The following is a 20,596-nucleotide window of genomic DNA, read 5'->3' on the forward strand; positions in this document are numbered from 1 at the left end:
TATGTATTTACTGTTATTTCTGACTGCAAAATCAAAAGGAACCATGTGATCGTGCAATATAGAGAGATGGCTTAGTATCTATAAGAACTTGCTGCTTCTGTGTTTCCACCCTCTTCTGCAATGCTGGTACAGGCTGTAAAGCCAAATAAAGGGACAAAATAGATATTCTGAGATTTGCATCTTCAATGGACTTGCACTTTTGGGATGGCAGATAATTTACCTCTGAGCTTCCCAGTGAGGAACCAGCATTTTCAAGTCCTCTTTAAGATTGATCTGCTATATCCAGGTTTCACATTTCCATAGTTTGAATACACAGCAACATTCTTAGTAAAATAAAAAATTATTTTGCAACTTGAACTGGGACTGCAGCTGTGGAAGGTTGCAATAAAAATACTGAATCTAAACTGTCTCCATAAGCAAAAGCACTGATGTTGCTCATTGTAGGCTAAAGACAGATAACTAGAAGGATTTAGGAAAACTACTCCGTGCTACTAATAGTGGTGGACATCCTGCTGTTCGAATATGCTTGTTGAAAGACTGATATAACCTTCTGAAGAGAATGGGCACAGCCGCCTTACTTCAGAGGGACTGTCAGACTTGGGAAAGCCTCTAAAACTAAGCAGGGATTTCAACTTCTGGGAGTCTGTAACCTGGATAAAGGGCTGGAACAATGACTGCCTGTTTTGTGGCACCTCTGATGCAGAGGTAATAAACCTTACCCGTGTTGTACACCAAGAACACTTGGCTATGTCACACCATGCACACTTCCTTCCAAACAGATGAGAGAATACAGCTTCTGTTGACTGCAAAAAGAAAAAAAGACAAAAGACTGCACATGAGCGCGCAGACATGCACTAATACGTATTTTCCTCATACAAATCTTTTGTTTGCCAAGCAAAACCAAACGTATGCTGGGAGAGTACTACACTGAAGGTGTTGTGGGCGGGTGCTGGTCTCTGCTGCTCTCGTGCTCCTGAGGACCTGCTAGTGTCTGCCGGGAGCAGCTTCCCCCTGGCTGGAACAGGTGCTGCCTCGAGTCCCATCACACTGTGCTGGTACTTGGGATATATGGCTATTGATTTGCAGTTATTTGTATGCACAAAGGTTTCTTCAGGCTCTAAGGAGTGATCTCAACTTTGAAAGAGAGTAACAGAGAGGAGAGTGCTTAAATATGGCCAAGTGAAGCAGTAGTGCCCAGGGCAGGTAGTGACGTGATGTTCCTTTTGGTCTAAAGTTACCATTGCTTATAGGGAAAGTATTTGTTTGAGTTCTGTATTGTATTGTGAGAAAAATCCTTTGAAATGAGCATGATCTTTGAAGGGGTGTTGTCTGAACTGGTAAAGGATATTTGGCTCGGTTTTAAACTACAGAATTTGAAAACTTGATAGGGAAAATACCTACAACATGGCAGGTCTAACTTGTAATCAAAATTTAATAAACTGTGTAATTTTGTAGTAGAGTCTTGATATTTTTTATTTGTCCTTCTGGTTTGTAAGCCTTTAGATATACCTTTTCTTTAATCACTATACACACGCATATGTGTGTTTGTATATATACATGTGTGTATAAACAGTGATATACATTTCTGGAAAAAAAAATAAAGCCAAAGCAAAATTTATTTATTTTCTGGCAAGTTGGTGAGGTGCTACAGAGAGATAGAATGTGTTTAAGAGACATATAAAAACTATGAACTAGTTGCTGCTGCAAAGCTATTCAATAGTTGTTATGTGGTTTCTTTCAGTGAATAGAGGATTATGTATTTTCAAAAAAATAAGACTCAGAGGCTTCAGGTATCTGCCCTTCATCTGAGCTGTTAAACAATTATAATTTTTTCCCCATTATTTTGATACTGGAGTCATATGCCATTTTTACTCTTGCAATGCTGCAAGCTGTTTGTGGCTCTGTGGCTTCAGTAACAAAGTGAATCTCACAGGTTTAAGGAAGAAAACCTTCCCCCTGCCCCCTACTTCAGGATAACTAATCCCAGCATCTGGTAAATCACAGTGATTCACAGTTACCCCTCAGAAGTTTTGCTCTCTGAGTTTATCTGTACCTTTGTGGAAGGAAATTAAGGGAAAAATGCATGCTACAAAAACAATAATGTTTACTGATAATAGCCAGTTTAGATGAAAATGTCTTCTCTAGAGGTCTGGAGAGGTTAATTACAAAATTAGTTGTATTGAGCTCAGCCTAATATCAGCTGCACCATATCATTTATTTTCATTACTTACTGCTATATATCTAATCCATGCTTTTGCTTAGAACTCTTTTTTGTATTAATCTCTGTTTTACTTATATCTTACCTAGCTTTCCACCTCGCAGTTAGAAGCAGAATAATTTACTTGCAGGATGCAGCTGATTAGATAAAATGTGCAACAGACTTCCTTTCTATCCACGGTCATCTCGTGTGGGTAGAGATGTGAACGTGTGCTGGATATGGAAGAAGAGCTCAACAGCAGATTTGTTTTTCAGGCTGTGGTACTTCCCATGCAGTACGAGCTAGACTTCAGCTTTCTACCTGTCTCCTTCTCCAGGGTTTGATGCCTATTTTACCTCCCGCACCCTGGAGAACAACAGAAGGAACGTGTGGTTTGCAGAGTACTGGGAGGAGAACTTCAACTGCAAGTTGACCATCAGTGGGTCAAAGAAGGAAGACACGGACCGTAAATGCACAGGTAACTGTATTCACCCTCCTCATGCTGCTGGACATGGGTTGCAGTGAAATGTCTGCACAGCTGATGTAAGAAAGATTGGCTGGAGACAGATTGAAAAAATAAATTGAATTTTTGTAGGTTGTAGAGAAAATAGAACAGCAGCATCAGCCTTATGGGACAAGAGAAGTAGATGGAAAGAGTCAAAAAACCCCCATTCTTCTATTTCTTCCATTTTCTGGCTGTCTATCCAGCAGGAAAATCAATATTGTCCATGGGACCCAGAAGTGCCTTTGTTAAGTGCAGGATGGCTTGAGGTTTTTTTTGTTAGTTTGCTTTAGATGGAGAATATTTCCACAACTTGTGCCTTGTCACCCATCTGCAAATCACAAAATGGCCACCTACTGTGTCAAAGCACCGTCTGCTCGCAGTCTTATACCAACCATGTGCATTTGAACTTAACTTTTGAAGGAAATGCACCTGTAGGAAAGTACTAGCACAGAGTGAAATGTTTTAATTTTACATAGCATAAAGGTGTTGATTGTATTTTTTTTTCTCACTAATGTTATTTAAGAAATTGGGGTTAAATACATTTTTGAAGCCTCAACTCAGTAACACAGAAGATGCGCTGTCTGTATTTGTGATTGTGAGCCTTAGTGGTGTCTTGTTTCACCTCTGTGATTTTCTGGTGGCTCACAGATTCACTGCTCTTTTCTGAGGTACTCCCCACCGTTTGAAATATCATATTTTCCTGTTTCTGATCACATGAAGATTCAAGGAATTTAATGATGCCCAAGTAACAGTGGGGGGACGATTTCAGTTTTAAGTTATGCACTTCCCAGCACAACTGCCTTAATGACGTGAGGTGATACAGTTCTTTGAACTTCCTTTGTTTTGAAAAGAAATGATGGGAGAGACACGTGGTCTTGGAGTTACGCAGACCTGACCAAGTGCTACCAGATGATCCATAGGGACAACAGCAGCATTGCCAGTTTAATGATCTTGTGCTGAATGAAGGTATTGGATTGAGGGTATTTGTCTAGACAAGTATTTCTAAAACTCAAAGATGTAGGGAGTCTGCTCTCAAACTGCCAGGTCCCTGGTGAGCCTGTATTTGTGGCATGAACGTCTATACCGTAGGGCTGGGGCATTTGCTCAGGGCATGAAATGCCACGGATAAGCTTCAGCCAGAACGTATCTCCTGTGACACAGATGGTAAAGCCAGCAACACCATCTGATGTCTGCCTCACCCTTGCCTCCCTTTGCCTTTCCTTCCCTCTCCTTTTAATTTTTCATAGCAGCAGTTTAAATGTGTTATGTTGAATAATTGCCTTGAATTTTGATCAAAGGAAATTAGTTCATAGGAGGATGTGTTTTACTTTGATTGAAAATTGATGAACACTTTCCATATTTCATATCATCTGCTTTTGGTTTCAATTCATGGATGGGAGTAGGAGTGTTGTGCGCAGAAACAGTGCGTTACGGCTGGGAATACACTGCTGTTAAATTTGGCATTTGGAATCTCCCCCAAAGGCTGGAATTTGCCTAAAAATTGCTAAAAGATCTTTAGGATAATTTCTAAAAGTGTCTTATCACCCTTATTGTTTATGCCGCTATTTTATTACAATTGCTCACAGCCTGTGCTTTGTGATGTGAAAGTAAAAATGGCGTTCTGCTTTCCCTCGGCATACATTCTGCAGAAACATTTGTTTTTGACGGCTAACTTACCCTATCGAACTGAAATGCAGCATTATAGCTCGATATTGTACCAAATGACATGCCCTGACATCTTCCTTCCCTCTTCTACAAACTGAAGTAAATTGTGCATCAGAAAAAGCATTAGCTTTGAATTATATTGCTAGTATGAGAGTCGTAATGTCCCACTGATGTAATAATATTATGAATGATCATCATCATTATTTTAAAATTTGATTGGTAATTTGTAATGCAGCGAGGCACTATGCCACAGGCCATCGGTTTCTGACAGCAGCAGCGCTCCTGAGCACCGACGTGAGGAGCGGGAGGCTCACGCTCCAAGCCCAAATGCTTGCACAATGCATCTTGTGTGGCCACAGACTGCGAGCAAGAAGAAAAGCTTCTCCAGGAAAGCACCCTGTGGCCAGCTTACCTTTTCATTTCGCAACTTTCTGAAATATTTCTGTGTGCAGAACTTCTACATTAGCATCATTTCTATTTATTTAAGCATGAAAAATTTTCCCTGATTGGGATGGAGAAGATGTAGAATGAGAAAATGAAAATACATTTAGCCCACCCCACCTTATTTCTGGATAAGATTAAATACAACACATCACTGTAATTAATAATGCTGTTTCTAGTAATTGACTTATTTTGGCATGGTTCAGGGCATGATCCGGTGCTGCGAAGTTTTCCTGCTGCCAAGGACACATATATTGTTGCGTAGATAATTTCTGGCGGGATGCAGGCAGTCCCGAAGCAGTATGTATGCCCATGGCAGTAACAGCGGAGCCTCTTGCTTCTCCCCAAAGAAGAGCGGGATTGGTTCCTTATGCAAAAGTGTCACCTCCATCCAGCACTGCCTCTGTGCTTGCCCAGCCCCTGGAGTTGCTGCCTCTACCCTTGAGGGATGCTGTGGTTTGCTTTTGAGGACACTTCATCAAACTTCATGGAGAATCTAGTGTAATCACTGAAACGGCATGGTAGTAACAAGCATTGGTTGGACAGTTCATTGTTTTACTTCTTGCTGCTTACATTTAAGAACATGAGAGATTCACTTCAGTCATTACAGGCCACATCAGGTTAATGTAGGAATATTTTGGAAAAAAGTAATTTGCACTACAATGCATTATGGTAAAAATGTGCTTCTATAGGAAAGGATTAACAGAAGGAAATGACTGTCTTTGCAGATGAGAACAGCACTGTAGTTCGTGGCTGTGATTCTGCAAAGGGAGCCATGCTTAATGCTCTCCCTGCACCACGGTATGTGCAGAGATGGGGTCTGGGCTTTGACTGTGAGCTCAACTGAAGATACTTCACTGTACAAAACCACATTGTGCCACTACTGCCAGTACCGTGAGATTTAGGGAGTCAGAATTGACAAATGATAAAACAAGTTTTCTGTATATATATTGCCATGAAGCAGGCTGTTCATAAGTTTCAAAGTGATTATTGAAATCAAACGCTGCATATTTAATAGTGTTGCAGTGTAGCGCTCTCAAGAGCACCAGTGTGGTCATCCCATGGGTGCTCGTGGTTCCAGCAGTAACATCTCCACCCGTGCTCACTGGCGGCAGAAGGAGCAGTATACCAAAGGGAGATGCAAACGCTTTGAATATTCAAAGGCATCCGCTATACCAGAAGCACCCGCATTTTTAATGACCCGCCTCCTTGGCGGGTAATGCTACCTGGAAAGGAAATTACAACACTTGACTGTTTTCACTTATTAAACATAGCTTTTAATTCAGATAGCTTGACACTCAGGGAGACTTAATGAAGTGATATAAGGGTGATGTCACCTTGGATGCCATTTGTCAGAATGTAGATTACTCGGAAAGCTTTTCTAATTATCTGCAAGTGTAATCAGTCTGAAGGTACAGCCCAGATGATGACTCCAACAATGACTTCCTCTAAAGAAAATGCTGGGAGAAAGCTTCCTGCAAGATGAAGTGACAGAAACTTAGCAAAAGGGTCTGTAAAAGAGGGACCGCTGTGCTTAGAATTTAAATTGGAACAAGAGAAACTGCCTCAAAGGGACCCAATTTCACCTTCCTGGGCAGTGTACGGGCAGGAGCAGTCTCAAGAGCATCTCGTGCAGCCTTGTGAGCAAACACGTGCCACACTACGTGGGGGGCGAACTCCTAAACCCACCCATCCCAGGACATCTCAGAGTCCTGGCCTTTGCTGGCTCCCTATGGAAGGCTGGAGGAAGAGGAGGGGGCACAGTGGAGGGATGATGCTCTGATGGGGCTTGCCCCATCAGCAGGATTTTGCTGGGCAAAGATTTGGTGTCTTAGGCCAAATCCCTTTTAAAATGTGAGGAGCATCAATCAGGAAAGGCTCTTCTAAGGACTGAGTTTATCTCATCTGAAAACGTTACAAGGTAGGATTAAAAGTCAGTGAAGGACAGAGGTGTCGTGGGTAAAAACAATAATAATAAAAAAGACAGTAATTTGAGTGTGTGTGTGTATACACATATACTTGCTTCTAGAGCTGGGGAGAGAATAGTTCACGCTCTGATGTGCATCAGAGACTTGAGACAAGACTGGTGAATGCCTTGCATCTCAGTGTGCTTTGGATACAACTGCTGTTTAGGGAAGGAAGAAAAGGTCAGATTTCCATTTAATACCGGGAAAGGTTAAAGTAGCAAAGGAATAGTTATCCTCTATGTTTATACTTTACAATAAAGTTGTGCAGCGTGTGCCATACGTCTGTCAGAATTTCCTGTAACTGCCTCTTGTATGAGGGGATTTAGCCTTTGGAGGGGAAGAAGCAATGCAGAGTACTGAGAGCTACTCTTGGTCTCGAAACAAATGGTGTCTGAGAAATATGTATCCAAAATGCTGGAAGCCCAAGTCTGGATACCCAGGATTTGGCATGTAACCCTAAATGTGGCACTGTTCTGTGTTTCATGACCATGGAAAAGGAGGGATGGGGGAATGCAGCCCAGATAATTTTGGCAAACCACTTAATTATCTGTGGTTTGGTTTAAAATGATACCAGTAGCTAGGATTTTTTTTTTTTTTTTGAGGATAAGGAAGCTAATAGCAGTATCCAGTCTTTTTTTTTTTTTTTCAGCAGCAGTCAAGATGGCTTGTGCTATGGAGCCATATGTTAGGGAAAGAAAAATAATGGGAAACAAAAGATGTAGAGAATAGCAGAACCTGAGGATATCAGAATATTATTTATAATTTGACTGCAGAAGTGATCTAGTGCATCAATAGATTACCAAAGTGCAATTTACTATGGAAAGAAAAATAGTTTTCAAAATGCTATCAAAATTCCTCATCTCTGGAGAAAATAAATTGTCTGAGATGTTTCTAGCAACTTAATGGCAGATGGCCAATATCTAAAGCATCTTTTTAAACAAATGCCAGGAGCCATGGTGTGCGTGATTCACTTTTTATGAGAACAGCTTTATGGTATTCATTAGGATGAATATCTGTTGGACTTGAGGATGTCAGAAGACCTTAACTGTTTACAGTGCCATGTAAATCATGTCAGGAAGAGGGGCTAAATTTAGACTGACTCCTACTGACGGTGTTGAGGGCTGTGAGTGCAGGAGGTGCTCCATCTCTAGCACTGCTCAAGGTTCGGGATGCCAGGTTTATACAAATAAGAATTTGCTGTTGCTGAATGCAAGGGTGAAACCAGAGTTCCCTCAGAAAGCAACTAAGACTGGAGGTCCAGGCTTTGTTGCTATCTCTCTTACTATTTTTTTTTACAGAGCAAGTTTAAAAAAAATCATCAGTACTTTTATTATTTTTTCTTTTTTTAAATCTTGGCCAATGATATTAGATCTTTCTACCTGACCAAGTCCTTTTGTTAATGCCCACTGTCATCATCTACAAGAAGTTCTGCCTAGGCATCAGTCCTAAACTGTAGTCTAGTCCTAAGCAGTGGTTAGTCAAAGTGCTGAAATACAGAAGTACTTACAGTAAGGCTGGTTGTCATGAATCCTGTATACAAATTGTAAAATAATTTACTTTAGGGCAAATACTCGGCTCAGATACCCTTTCCCAGCTGCCACTGGGCACAACAGAATTTACATGCCTGTATCTCAGGGTGGATTTTTGCCCAGGATTTTGTGGTGTGTGATTGATGACACAGGCAAGAGCAAAAAAGCTTTTGGTTAGCTCTTGTTACAGATATTGCTCTGTGCCTTTTCTCCTCCAGGCTCCGAGGTGTGAAATGTGTGTTAATGCATGTGTGTGAAGGTATGTAATATTGCAGTGCAGAAAGGGTAAAGACTAAAATTTATCTTCTTTTGCTTGCCCTGCAAGCTATGAATAAGGTTAAAGGGCAGACCAGGATGGGAGATTTATCTTCTCAATTACATCCCGTGCTCTGATGCAGGTAAATAAGTTGTCTAGGTAGTTGTTTTCCTGCTTTGCTAGTCTGGCCTGCCTCTTCCTCCCTTCTTTCTCAGAACACCTGCATAATGTTTCCTTGCTAGTGAGTGGCTGATCTGTATTTTTGTAACATATTTCCATTGACAACTTCTGGTGGTGATTGTCTTTCAAGTTGTCTGTGATCTTGCTTATAGGCTCCCTCTCAAATTGGAATGTTCGAGGGGGGAGAAAAAGTCTTCAGACTGCCTAAACATAGCAATGCTAACACCATGAGGAAGAAAAGTCAACTTTTTTTCCTGAAAAATGTGATGTGCACAAGTTTAGAAGCAAATACACCATGTTATGCACTAACTTGTGAGTTGACTGGCTATGTGCAACTCCTCCTAAACAAAATATTTTCCATATAATATCAAATCTGTGGCTCTGAGACTGGTGTTACCGGCAGGGCTTTGGATTTTTCAATCATGGTTAGTATACAGGACACCAGACCTTTTGGCGTCAGATGGGATGTACCTGTCCCAGAGGGGGGAAAGGATCTTGGGGCAGGAGTTAGCTGGGCTCATTGAGAAAGCTTTAAACTAGATTTGAAGGGGGAAGGGCACAAAACTGGAACTCACCAGGCATAAGCCCCAGGGTAGATTACCAGAGTTTGTGGGCTGTTGTGCCAGCGATGACCCTCACCCTGCTATCCCAGTGGAGGCAAGGGATGGAGACAGGCAGCACAACAAAGATGCAAGGGATATGGATGGATCAGTAACTGTGGTAACACCTGTGAAAGGTCAGGGCAGACTTAGGACCTCTAAATGTGAAAAGGTGCTGGGGACATCAGCCCATCTGAAGTGCATCTATACCAATGCACACAGCATGGGTAACAAACAGCTTGAAGCCATGATGAAACAGGAATATTATGATGTAGCGGCTGTTACAGAAACACAGTGGGATGTCTCCCATGAGACATGAAATTGTCCAAGTATGCAGTATAACTTAGTGACGTCTATGCTTTCATTTCAAAATGTTAACCTCATCTGGCATCATAGCGCTTCAAAATGTATGTACCTGAAATTCCTAAAAGAACCCTGCAATGGTTTGTTCAACCAACATTAAACCAACCTTGAAGAGTTTATTCTTAAAGTAAACCAGTTCTGTGGATTTGTAAATTCTATTATCTTTCAGAAATACGGTTCTTAGAATCACTTATGTTTCTGGATTGCTGAGGTGATTTGCCAATAAACTCAGTGATTTGATGACTGTCGTCTTGCTATTTACATACTATTCCTCTATTTGCAAGCTGCATTTTTACCCAAGTGCTCAAATATAAAGATAGCTCCAGTTTAGGCCTTCTAATCTTCAATAAGTGCTGCTTCTATACATTTGCTTGATCACTGGCTTCACTGGCAATAATTGCTACAGGAAGTTTTCTTCATTTGCACGTTAGCAATATAAAGCTGTAAAGTGTCTGTGATTTACGTCAGTGTTGGCTAGCCTGGTGCTGATTTTTTTAATGACTAAGTACTTCAGCATTGGAATATAAATGAGACCTATTGCATGTGTTTTAATAGGAATGTTGAATGCACAGAAAATATCTCAGGTAAGAAAATTAGGTCAGTTTTCTAATCTAAAATCTATTCCCTTAGATACACATACACACCTGAGAACAGAAACTATTACAGTGGGTTGAATCAGAGTAATTGAGGAAAAAAAGAATCATTGACAGGTGGAAGTGGATGTAGCTTCATAAAACTCATCGCATCAAGACTTTCTGTAAACTGCTGAATTATTATTATTATTATGACCCTTACTATGTAATATTGTTATTTCTGGTATTGGAATAACAAATTTTTGGTTTTCTGCTGCACTATGCTCCTTTTGGTTTTCACTTTAATACTTGTGAGTGAAGATCAGTTACAGTACAGGAATTTTTTTTCTCTCCTAAACGAGGAATATGTTGTAAGGCATTGTGAGAGCCTGGTTTCCAAATTCTGATTGGAGTGTTAGCTGATTAGGCATAGTTAAAGCTGACTACATCTGCTTTCTGTGGGTTTTGTTGGTGTTATTAGAGTCACTAAGTACAGCTGTGTCTCTATATATCAACTGTTGCGGATGTCTGACTGTGGGTCAAGTGTATACCACCTTAAGAAAAAAAGCCTTTCCAGTTAATAAGGGCCCCCCTGCTTGTTGCTGGCACAGAACAGTTGGTCTGACTTCCTAATTTGTGGTGCAACATGAAGTTATCTCTCTTCATCAGAGTCATGGGAGGCTGTAGAGCTATGCTGACACTGAAGGTTGTGAAGGAGATTAGGGAGAGGTGTCTGTAGCCGTTAGAAATAAGGCAGAAATGGCATCAGGTAGGTGGGTGCTCTGGCATTCCCGGGCTGTGCTGCTGTTCGGACTCTGACAGAGCCTGGAGGAGATGATGTTTAGGCTGAAATTTTATCCTAGCCCAGAAGGATATTCTTGAGTGGTTAGCAGTAGAAACTTGAAAGTTCATCAGCTTTCCCCAAGAAAATCCATGGGGATTGGATTGATGGTCTTGAGATAAAAGCTTTTGTCTATAATGAGATCTTCTGAATTAGAGTGGCCTGGATAGATGGCTGTAACTACATAGCTGTATTATTGGATCTTGTGTTTCTTTGTAAAATGACAACACATGGATTAGATTGCAAAGAGTCTTGATTGACATACTCTGCATGTTTAAATTACAATATTTACTCTAGCATATTGTTAGCTTTTCTCTAACTCTGGTATGCAGCTACTTTCAAATAAAGAGTTTATTTGAAGGGGACTTCAGACTTCACACCTCCTGTGTGTGCAGTAGTGTCTATACCGTGAGTGAGTATCCAAGGAGTAATAGCTCTGATCTTATTTTTGAGAGCCCTGGACATATGTACCTGTCTGTTAAAGCTGGATCCATTTGTTTTGTGCTATTGTGCATGTTTCTGGAGAGCCATGAGTACAGCCGTTGCAGCTGCACAGGCTGAGCTCTTTGCACTCTGTGTAGCTGGAGGAAGCTTCAATGTCATTAAGAAATAGCATATATGGGCGCTCGCACAGTTATAGACTAATAATTGTAGCTGTTGCATCATGCATGTCTCTTTGCTCACAGGCATCAGGTTTCTAATGATGCTAAATATGCTGGGGATGGATGAAGAGTATATATTTTTCTGTCAGCAGTTAACAAGCTGCTGTATTCTAACTTGTACAAATAATAGCTGCTTGTGTGATAATGTGAGCATTCTGCAATCTTTAAATTAAATCTCTTGTTAATGATGACTATCACCAGCTTCTCAGTAGTACTATTATGTAAGTTCCTTTAAAAATGTGTTTAATCCTTCAGAAACAGAACCAATGTCTGAATTCATCCAATGTAAGCACCAATGAAGTGGGATTTTGATGTCTGTCTCTCTGAATTATATGCCATAAAAATTGTCCTTGCAACACTATTTATACATTGTAACACATCCCCTACGTTATGTGATGATCAATGACGAGTCAAAAAAAATAACTGAAGGAGAGATGTTGAGAAAATGTAATGTGAAAAATGATGTTGTTAGCTCCTTTTCCATACAAGGAGGTGTTAAGCATTGCCTCTATGGAGATGCAGAAAGTGTGACCAGGAGTTCTTAAACTTGCATTTCATTTCTGTCATATGAAGGAGATTGTACAAGAGGACTTCTTTGCCTCTGTATTCTCACTACTCTGGATTTGGGGCTTTTTTTCTCTTTGTTGCGGTAATTTTCTCTTGTGAAAATTTACCTGAAGCAAGAGACCTAGCTGCTTCATCTCTTAAGAATCATGATGATGAGCACTTGAGACTCTAGTAGGAAGTGAGGTTAAATTATTTGTCATCACCTTCAAATAGATCTTTTGGAAGCAAAAAATGCTCATGTCAATAAATTGCTTTTGTGCTTCATCCTCTGGTGATGTCCCAAGGTACTCCATTTCAAATCCATGGAACAAAAGTGTATTCACTTGAAATCACTTTGTGTGCATGTGTCTCAGGTGTCTGCTACTTCATTGCTTAAGAAAATAATGTTGTTGCATGGCTCCTTGTTAAAGAACAAGGGCGTGTAAGAAGAACAGAAGATTCGCACATCACAGTGCAAGTGGGGTTTAATTTTACCTTCTGTAATTTTGGTGTCTTCTGATAGCGTGGAGGGTTGCACAGTTTTTTGCTGCACCCAACACCTGAGTTCATGTGTTGGTTCTTCCCCTTGCACCAACCTTCACTCCCCGGAGACCCCCACGATGTCCTAGCACAACTAGGCTGGGGGTTCAAGACTGCTCCTTTGCCAGGAGGCACATGCAGCACCGGTATTGCTGCTTTTATCTGCAAGAAGCTAATGACTTCTGTGGGTTTCCTTCTCTTCCACGAATGATTAATAATTGAATTTCTACACACCCATATATACAGGAGCTATTCCTGAAGCATGTGGTAAAACTTTATTCTTGTCTTTTTCAGCTAAACCTTAGAGGGGGAAATATTTGCCACACTAATGTTGAAGTTGGAATTAAAACTGTACCCATCACTTAGGTTTATCCCTGCCTGAAAATGGACTTTGGGCCCGATTTGTTCCTCACTGGGTTACTATGATGGTAGTTTGATGTAAACTAGGGGGAATGCTCTGTTCAGCTAGGCCCATTAATTTGGATATTTTAATTTATTTTTTTTTTAGCGTTGAAGTCTGAAGACTATTTGACATATGTAAAATATGGCAATTGCTTCACAGGTTCTTCGCTAGCTCAAATTTGGGCTAAACTTCTAATTGCAATAAAGTCTCTTTAAAAGGTAACAACCTATGTTTATAGGAAGGATAGCATACTCTTGTTCTAATTGTATAAATCCATGCATGTTTTCTGGGTAGGCAGTTACATTTGACTACATATCTGGATTTGTTATGCACAAATTCTTGATGTTTAGTACTCAACTAAACGGCTATTTTCAGTACAGGAAGTTACTGGAAGTTCTGTTAAGTTTCTCAAATCTTTATTATTTTCATACTTGGACATTATCAAGACTGCTCTTAGATTTTTTTAATGCAGATTTTGCTCAGGTTCCTTTCACAGATATCTTTGCTGGTAAAGGTTTTCTTTCTGCTGTGCATTTGGCCAACTGTGCTTCTGGAACTTAATATGCCTAATCAGTATTGTTTGTGTGCAGCATTTCAATCCTAGATTCGCTTCCCTTGGCATGCATTTCTGTTGCATTGCTAATTTGGTTATGTAGCTGAGCTGAAACCACTTAAAAGCATTTTCCTTGTCAAGGCCTGGAAATGTAATAAGTTCTGTAATCAATGAGAGGGGAGTGAAATAATGAAAAGGCCAGTACGTGGATCTTCACAGTCTGGAAGCTCTCTTACCCTGCTGTTTGCAGGATATCAGTGTTTACAGTGTAGCTGAGACTTAAAATTATGGGACCTTGGTAGAGGGTCTCAAACTTAGTGTGTAGGTTGAGTAGATCAGATGTCAGTGGTGCAGTCTGGTAATTACAGAGGGAAGCAAAGAAGGAGGAAAAGTGTAGATAATTAAAGATGTTCATATAGGGGGAATTATATCTTTGCTTATCTTCAAATCACTTTCGTGGACATATTTAGACATTCTTTGTACTTACAGAATTTCTGCAAAAAGGTGATGATCTCTCTGTGCTTATTCGTAATTCTGGTCTACTGCCTGTCTGCTCAAAGAAGAAAAAAAAGGATTGTTTGGGACTCTGCCTTTTTCTCATGAGCTAAAAAAAAAAAAAATTGAAAAACTTTGCTCATAGGCTGGCTACAAAATGATTCAGCCCGATAGCTGAATCGAGGCAGTGCTCCGAGGGGAGTCATGTTGGAAGACCTGGGCTGCTCTCTGATGATGCTTTCTGTAAACCCAGCCCTGCCATGAAGGGTGGTGGCTTGGGCTGGCTCTGGGCAACAGGATCTGGTGCTGGTGAAGCGGCCGTTCATTAGCACAGGAGGGAGAGATACAAATGTGTTAGTTGAGCAGCAACAGGAAGATGGACGTCTTGCTTTTGTTAAAATAATTCGTTCTCAGAGTCATTAACAACTTGATTTCCTTTCCTTATTGTTATCAATCAGCTAACAAATTCACTCATCCCTATTTCTAATTAAGGATGTTAATGAAGGAATTTTCCCCACTTGTATCCTTCAACCGAGTATTTACGTTGGTTGAATGTCTAAAATATCTGCAAGAGGTGACTCCGAGGGCTGATCTCTTGGAGCTCCTGGCAGTACCCAGACCTGCAGGTACTACAGGAAGGTGATCAAGGCTGATGTAAGGTTAGAAAGAAATGTGATGCTGCAGGTGGAACAAGTGGGATGTGGTGTTGCCACCCTTGGAAAATAATAGATTGCACTTCTGCTGCTTTCCTCGATGCAGCTCAGAACACTTCACAAGCACTGATTACGTTTCACGAAACCCTGGTGAGATAGGTAAGTATAATCACACATTTTGCAGCTGGACAGATTGAATCATGCAGGTGTTACTTGGAGAAGGTAAAACAAGAAGTTAGTGGACAATTTCAGGGGAAAAATATAATCAAAGATTCCTGATTTTCAACCTGTTGTGCCTTGCTCCAAGCTCTGAAAATACAGTTTAGGGTTCTGCTTAATTGCAGAGGCACCCAGTTATCTGTTCACACAACCATAAAAGCAAGAAGGCCACTTATTGCCTGGTTTTTACAGTCACGTTACCAGGTTACAGATCCATCTCAGGTCTGAGAGGGAGGGATTGGTTAAGGCACATGCCTACCGCTTGAAATATTTAGATTTACCTTTTTTGTCACTGCTTTTGTGTTCTTTTGGCTCTTTGTGGTTTAATTTCTGTGTTTCCATTTTCCATCTGAAAAATGCTTCCCTCCTCTCAGACTTCTTTTTATGCCTCGGCCTGTCGGATGAGGAGATCTCTAAGGCAGAGGGTTTGTAGTTTCTAACATGCTGGGTGCTGCAGCGATTAAGGAATGACTTTCAAAGCACTGCTTTTCCCCTTGTTGCAGCCGAGATGACATTAAGCATTTGGATTCCTTAAGTTCTTGCCTGCTAAAATATTTTCAAGGCAATCAGTGGATTCTGAGGGGCAATTTGATCTCTGCAGGCTGGGGAGAAGGGGGGGTACGTAGTTAATGCAAACATACTGAGCTTCCCAAGGTGGCGTTAATAGCAGGCACGTTCGCTCAGTTCTCTGGAGCACTCTTTCGGTTGCATCTCTGAAGTGATTCTTTCTTCCCTCAATCTGGCTCTGTCTTTCAATTAGAGACTGGGATTTGCAGCAGAACAAAACATCAGACTTTAAAATACCAGCTGTGCTTTATTTTAAATGCTTTCTTTTTTCAAAGACATACTTCGGGAGCATACGGAGTCTGGTGTTTTCTCTCTCTAAGATGGTCCCTGTAGGTTAGAGTTTCAAGTTTGTGATTATGGTAGGATTTGTTTCTCTGGATTATGGTAGAATAACTTGCAAGAAGTGTTGATGATTCCACTATCAAGAAAGAAGGTTTGGTTTTGTTTTAATTAGTAAAACCATAACTCAGAATGTTTTATTATATTGACTAAAACATGCAGTTCTTTAAATGTGCTCTGAGAGGATTCAGTTGGTTTTCACATCAGCAAAATACTGTTCCTTACTGTCCTTGTGTGTGTGTTTTTAACGTGCAGGACAGGAGAGAATTGGCAAAGACTCCCACTATGAGCAAGAGGGGAAGGTCCAGTTTGTGATCGACGCCGTGTATGCCATGGCGCACGCGCTGCACCACATGAACAAGGACCTCTGTGCCGACTACCCGGGGGTCTGCCCCGAGATGGAGCACGCGGGAGGCAAAAAGCTGCTCAAGTACATACGCAGCGTTAACTTCAACGGTGAGCTGAGACTGCTTCTTCAGTAGCATATTGACCCATGTGACTTTTCTCCATTTCATTTCACTTTTATATATTTTTTCATTTAATGCAGAACAAGACTTCTTTTATTGTTACTCTAGAGTTTGTGGTGGAATACCATGTTTATTTAGTATCTATTTGAAAACATCATGTTTTAGCCAAGGCAAATAGGCTACTACTGCCCAAAAACAGAAGTCACTGCTGCTATTTTAGGATACCTTCCAGAAGACTGATTTCCTAAGGGAGAAATAACTGGGCAAAAGCCTGAGCTTGTCTCTGACTAAATATATGCCTGTTGAAACACTAGAAGTTTGTTAGCATCACACATTATTTTTTCCTCTTTATATTGTTTTCTGTACTTGGAGAAAACTAACTGGATGAAATTCTGGTACACTGAATCCAGCTTAGCTGCATGCTCAGGGGAAGGGAGAAGACAGCTAATGGGCCAGGTCCACTTGCAGAGCCACAACTACGTGATTTAGACAGAGTAGTTACTCCAGCCTTCATTCCTGTAGTAAGACTTTAGAGGAGATGAAACATCCTGGGAATGAGGATGGGAGCACTTCAACTCTTTGCTTATTGCTTCCGCCTGCTCTTCCCAAGCATGGCAGGGATAGTTGCAATACCAGCCCTCTGTTTCACACAGCACAACAGGCTTTCATGTGTGTTTCTCTGCATTGCTCTATATAAATCAGGTCTCAGTATTGGCAAAATTTCTTTGCCTCTATATGTTTTATGGCAATTTTATTAGTTTCACTAACAAACATTCACCTGCAACAAGCCCAGAGGCACCAGAGCAGATCACCTACAGCAGGTAACATTACAGCAGCCTGATGTTATTTTTCCTTCATAAACCTTGCTAATGTACTTACTAGGAGGTCTTACTGCTCTTTCCCTAGCTCTGTATAAGAGAGAGATCTTGGATTTAACCAGGAGCCAAAAGTTAGACCTTCAAACCCAAATTTAGAACAGATTTAGGAAAGTACTGAAAAAATACCCTTTTGAAATGTGTGAGGTAGCCAGGGCTGTTGCTGCCGGGGAAGAGGGGTTTGCATAAACTTCACATCCTCATCAGGTTGCACTGGGAGGCATTCCCTGCTGCGATCTACTAATAAACATTTTTATTAATAAATTTAGCAGAGCTCACACATAGTCAGTAGGACCTGAGAGATTTAAAGGTAGGAACACAGATGGTATTTCGTGGTCAAGCTTGGTCATTTATGCCAAGGATATTTTCCCTTCCTGTATAAATCATCTTTCAAACAGCAAGGTGAATATAAGGAGATTTAATTTCTTCCCTTGAAGTAAGTGGTGTTAAATACAGCCAGGAGCAAATCTTGAGACAAATGATCTGAGGAGGTCTGGTAAGTCCTACTTTGCTCATTTTGGAAGGTTAATTATAAAGGACAAAGCTCCTGTAGTAGTGCAGCATTCATGTACAGGATTGCATTTAGTCCAGTTTAGTCCTGAAAAGTAGCTCATACATGGTCATCTCTAGACAGTTCTTGTATATAAAGATGCTGAATGGTCGGGTAATCATTTTAATAGAGCTGAGAAATAATTTATGAGAAATTGGGTGTCCAGTTCATGTTGCCTGCTCTCCAGCTCCAAAAACTGTTTTTCACCAACTTTTTGGTTTCCTTGGTCAGGCTTTTAAAAGATGACTTTTTTTCCCTCCATTTGTGATTGATTTACATGGCCATATGGTGTTTTTCTTTGCTTGTATACATGTAGCTCATGTCCAGCACAGGGACTGAAGTAGTGGTTTGCTTATTAGCAGGGGAAGGAGAATGGTGCAAAACTGAAAGTGCTTTAAACCATTGTAACTTCTCTTGGCTGTCTGAGTGTAGGCATTTTCTGTGAGGCAAGAACTAATACCTTTTAAGGTTCATTATCCAGGGGCAGAGTTTTCTTGTCATATTCATAGTGCATAACTGCACATGTGTTTGTACACCCAGGCTCCATGTTCAGCTGTGACCCTCCTGGGGCTTGTTCCTTGGGATATGGAAAGATGCTCTGAAGCCAGTTGCTTCTTGGTATTCTATAAAAGTAAATTCCCAGAGTTGCTGTGGATTGTTTCAGTCTTCCCAGTGTTTCCAGATAAACAACTCTCATATAACTCACCAAACAGATGAGGCCAGCCTGAAAAATGCAGAGGGATGAGGGAATGGAAGAAGCAGTGAGAGAGGCTGTGGCTGGTCTGGGTGGTGTATTCCTGCTGATAAAGCCTGGGAGCTCCTGTGACACAGGTGCTGGTGCCTACATGTTCCTTGGCCATTGTGTCATGGCTAGGAGGACAGGAACAGAGGAGTGTGCTGCTGGGCTTGTCAACACTCTTGATTTTAGCCTTGATCTTAACCTGCCCTTCCCCAAGTCACTGGAGCAGCCATGCAACTCCATCTCATGAAGGTTAGGACTTGGAAAGCAAGATTTAGTCTATGATTAAAATTATTTTCTCACAGTCTTCTACCTAAGTTTGTAGTAAAAACAAAGTAGAGCAGTGGGAATTCTTTGTCCAAACTGTGTGCCAGAGAGGAAAAAATGTAGCCCATTTTCAAGCATCCTGAGCCCATGAGCTTGAGATCCTCTTTGCATGTAATAGATCTCATTGTCACTGTGCATTTGAAATCATCCTGTCTGTACCTGCTTTTGGAGTCTTTTCTACATTGCAGAGGTAATGACATTCATGCAGAAAGAGTTCAAGCAACGTTTTAATGAAGACTGGATTTGTACTGTGAATTTTTATATCATCACACTACCTTGAGAACAAAAAGGCCCAAAATATGGAAAACTTAAAATCTCAAGTGCTCATGCAGTGAGATTCTGAAAATCTCAAAGTGCAAAGTGGTTGTATTTTTGCCAGTGAAAAGGCTAGATTCTGTTCATACAAGCCCTTCAAGTCTTCAAACTGCAGTAAACGTGAGCTGAATAATAAAAGAAACACCTTAACTAGTTAGACCTGTCTAGCAACCTGTCCTTCTATTAATTCATTTCTCATCTTGTGGTATTAAGAGATCGAAATCCTACAAATTCAGTCAGATCGTGTCTTTTTTTTAATTCATCCTGCAGGTGAAAGGGTGTCATGTACTCTCTGTGTCTGTATAGTGAGAAGGCAGGTTATTTGTTGGGAACTGAAGATGAATTAAATTGTCATAGCCTCTGAATGAGCAAGAAGCTGCAGTCTAGAGGCTAACACTTAGTTTCTGAACTGTTTGCTGGGGCTGAGCAAAATTCTTGTAAATCTTACTAGAGGGAAAATAAATCCTAAATTATCAAAAGCCAACTAAACAACCATATGTTTTAATAATTAGAAAATCAAGAAGTCAAATAACAAATAGGATCATTCTGAAAATACTGTTTCTTCTCTGTAATGCTTTTCATTATTTTCACAAGTGCACGAAGGAACTTGAGTTGCAAGTGGAGATTGAAATGCTGTAACAATTTAAAACGGGACTGATGGGTCCCTACAGACAGATGGTACAGACAGAGCACCAAAGCATGCACCAAAGCCCACACCAGGGTTAAAGAAGGCTTGCACTCACTAAGAGATCCTTGGCTGGGAGTCCAATTACTCCCAACTTCAAAGTCAGGGAATGGGATGCTTCTGCTTGACTTATGACCCAAGATTATCAGTTCTTTGTGTTTCTATAGATACTTGTCTTCTCTACAGGTTCCAGACTTTTCACAGCTTTTTTCTGTATAATTTTAATGCATAAATGGTGACGTACCTGAAAATAACGAAAGGTGTTTCCTACTGACTATCAAGTGTCCATATCCATGCATGAGGTTGATGTCCCAAGGGACTGTGTCCTTATGGCCTCTGAAGGTGACCCAGCAGACTATGCTGTATTGTGCCGTGCTGCTGTGGAGTCCGCAGCCCTGTAACATCCAAGTGCATCCACTGATCTCAAGGATTATTTTAAATGTCAGTGTTTAAAAGCTGTCTGCGTGTAGCTACACAAAGCAACAATTAGCAGTAACCTACAAAAAGTATTCTTGCTCCTGTGAAGCACAGAAATGGTGCATTTTG

The 20,596-nt window shown here is 40.8% G+C and overlaps 1 protein-coding gene across 3 annotated transcripts in view; it reads left to right on the plus strand.

Moving 5' to 3' along the window:
* GRM7 (glutamate metabotropic receptor 7) overlaps nt 1-20,596 on the plus strand; it is a 309,081-nt gene that overhangs the window by 189,813 nt on the left and 98,672 nt on the right. For all 3 annotated transcript variants that reach the window (XM_074836095.1, XM_074836097.1, XM_074836096.1), the window contains exons 5-6: nt 2,535-2,675; nt 16,348-16,548. In XM_074836095.1, the coding sequence (XP_074692196.1) occupies nt 2,535-2,675; nt 16,348-16,548 (342 nt within the window). The remainder of the gene's footprint in view (nt 1-2,534; nt 2,676-16,347; nt 16,549-20,596) is intronic.

The sequence above is a fragment of the Strix aluco genome, chromosome 11 (genome assembly GCF_031877795.1).
Source record: "Strix aluco isolate bStrAlu1 chromosome 11, bStrAlu1.hap1, whole genome shotgun sequence".
NCBI lineage: Eukaryota > Metazoa > Chordata > Aves > Strigiformes > Strigidae > Strix > Strix aluco.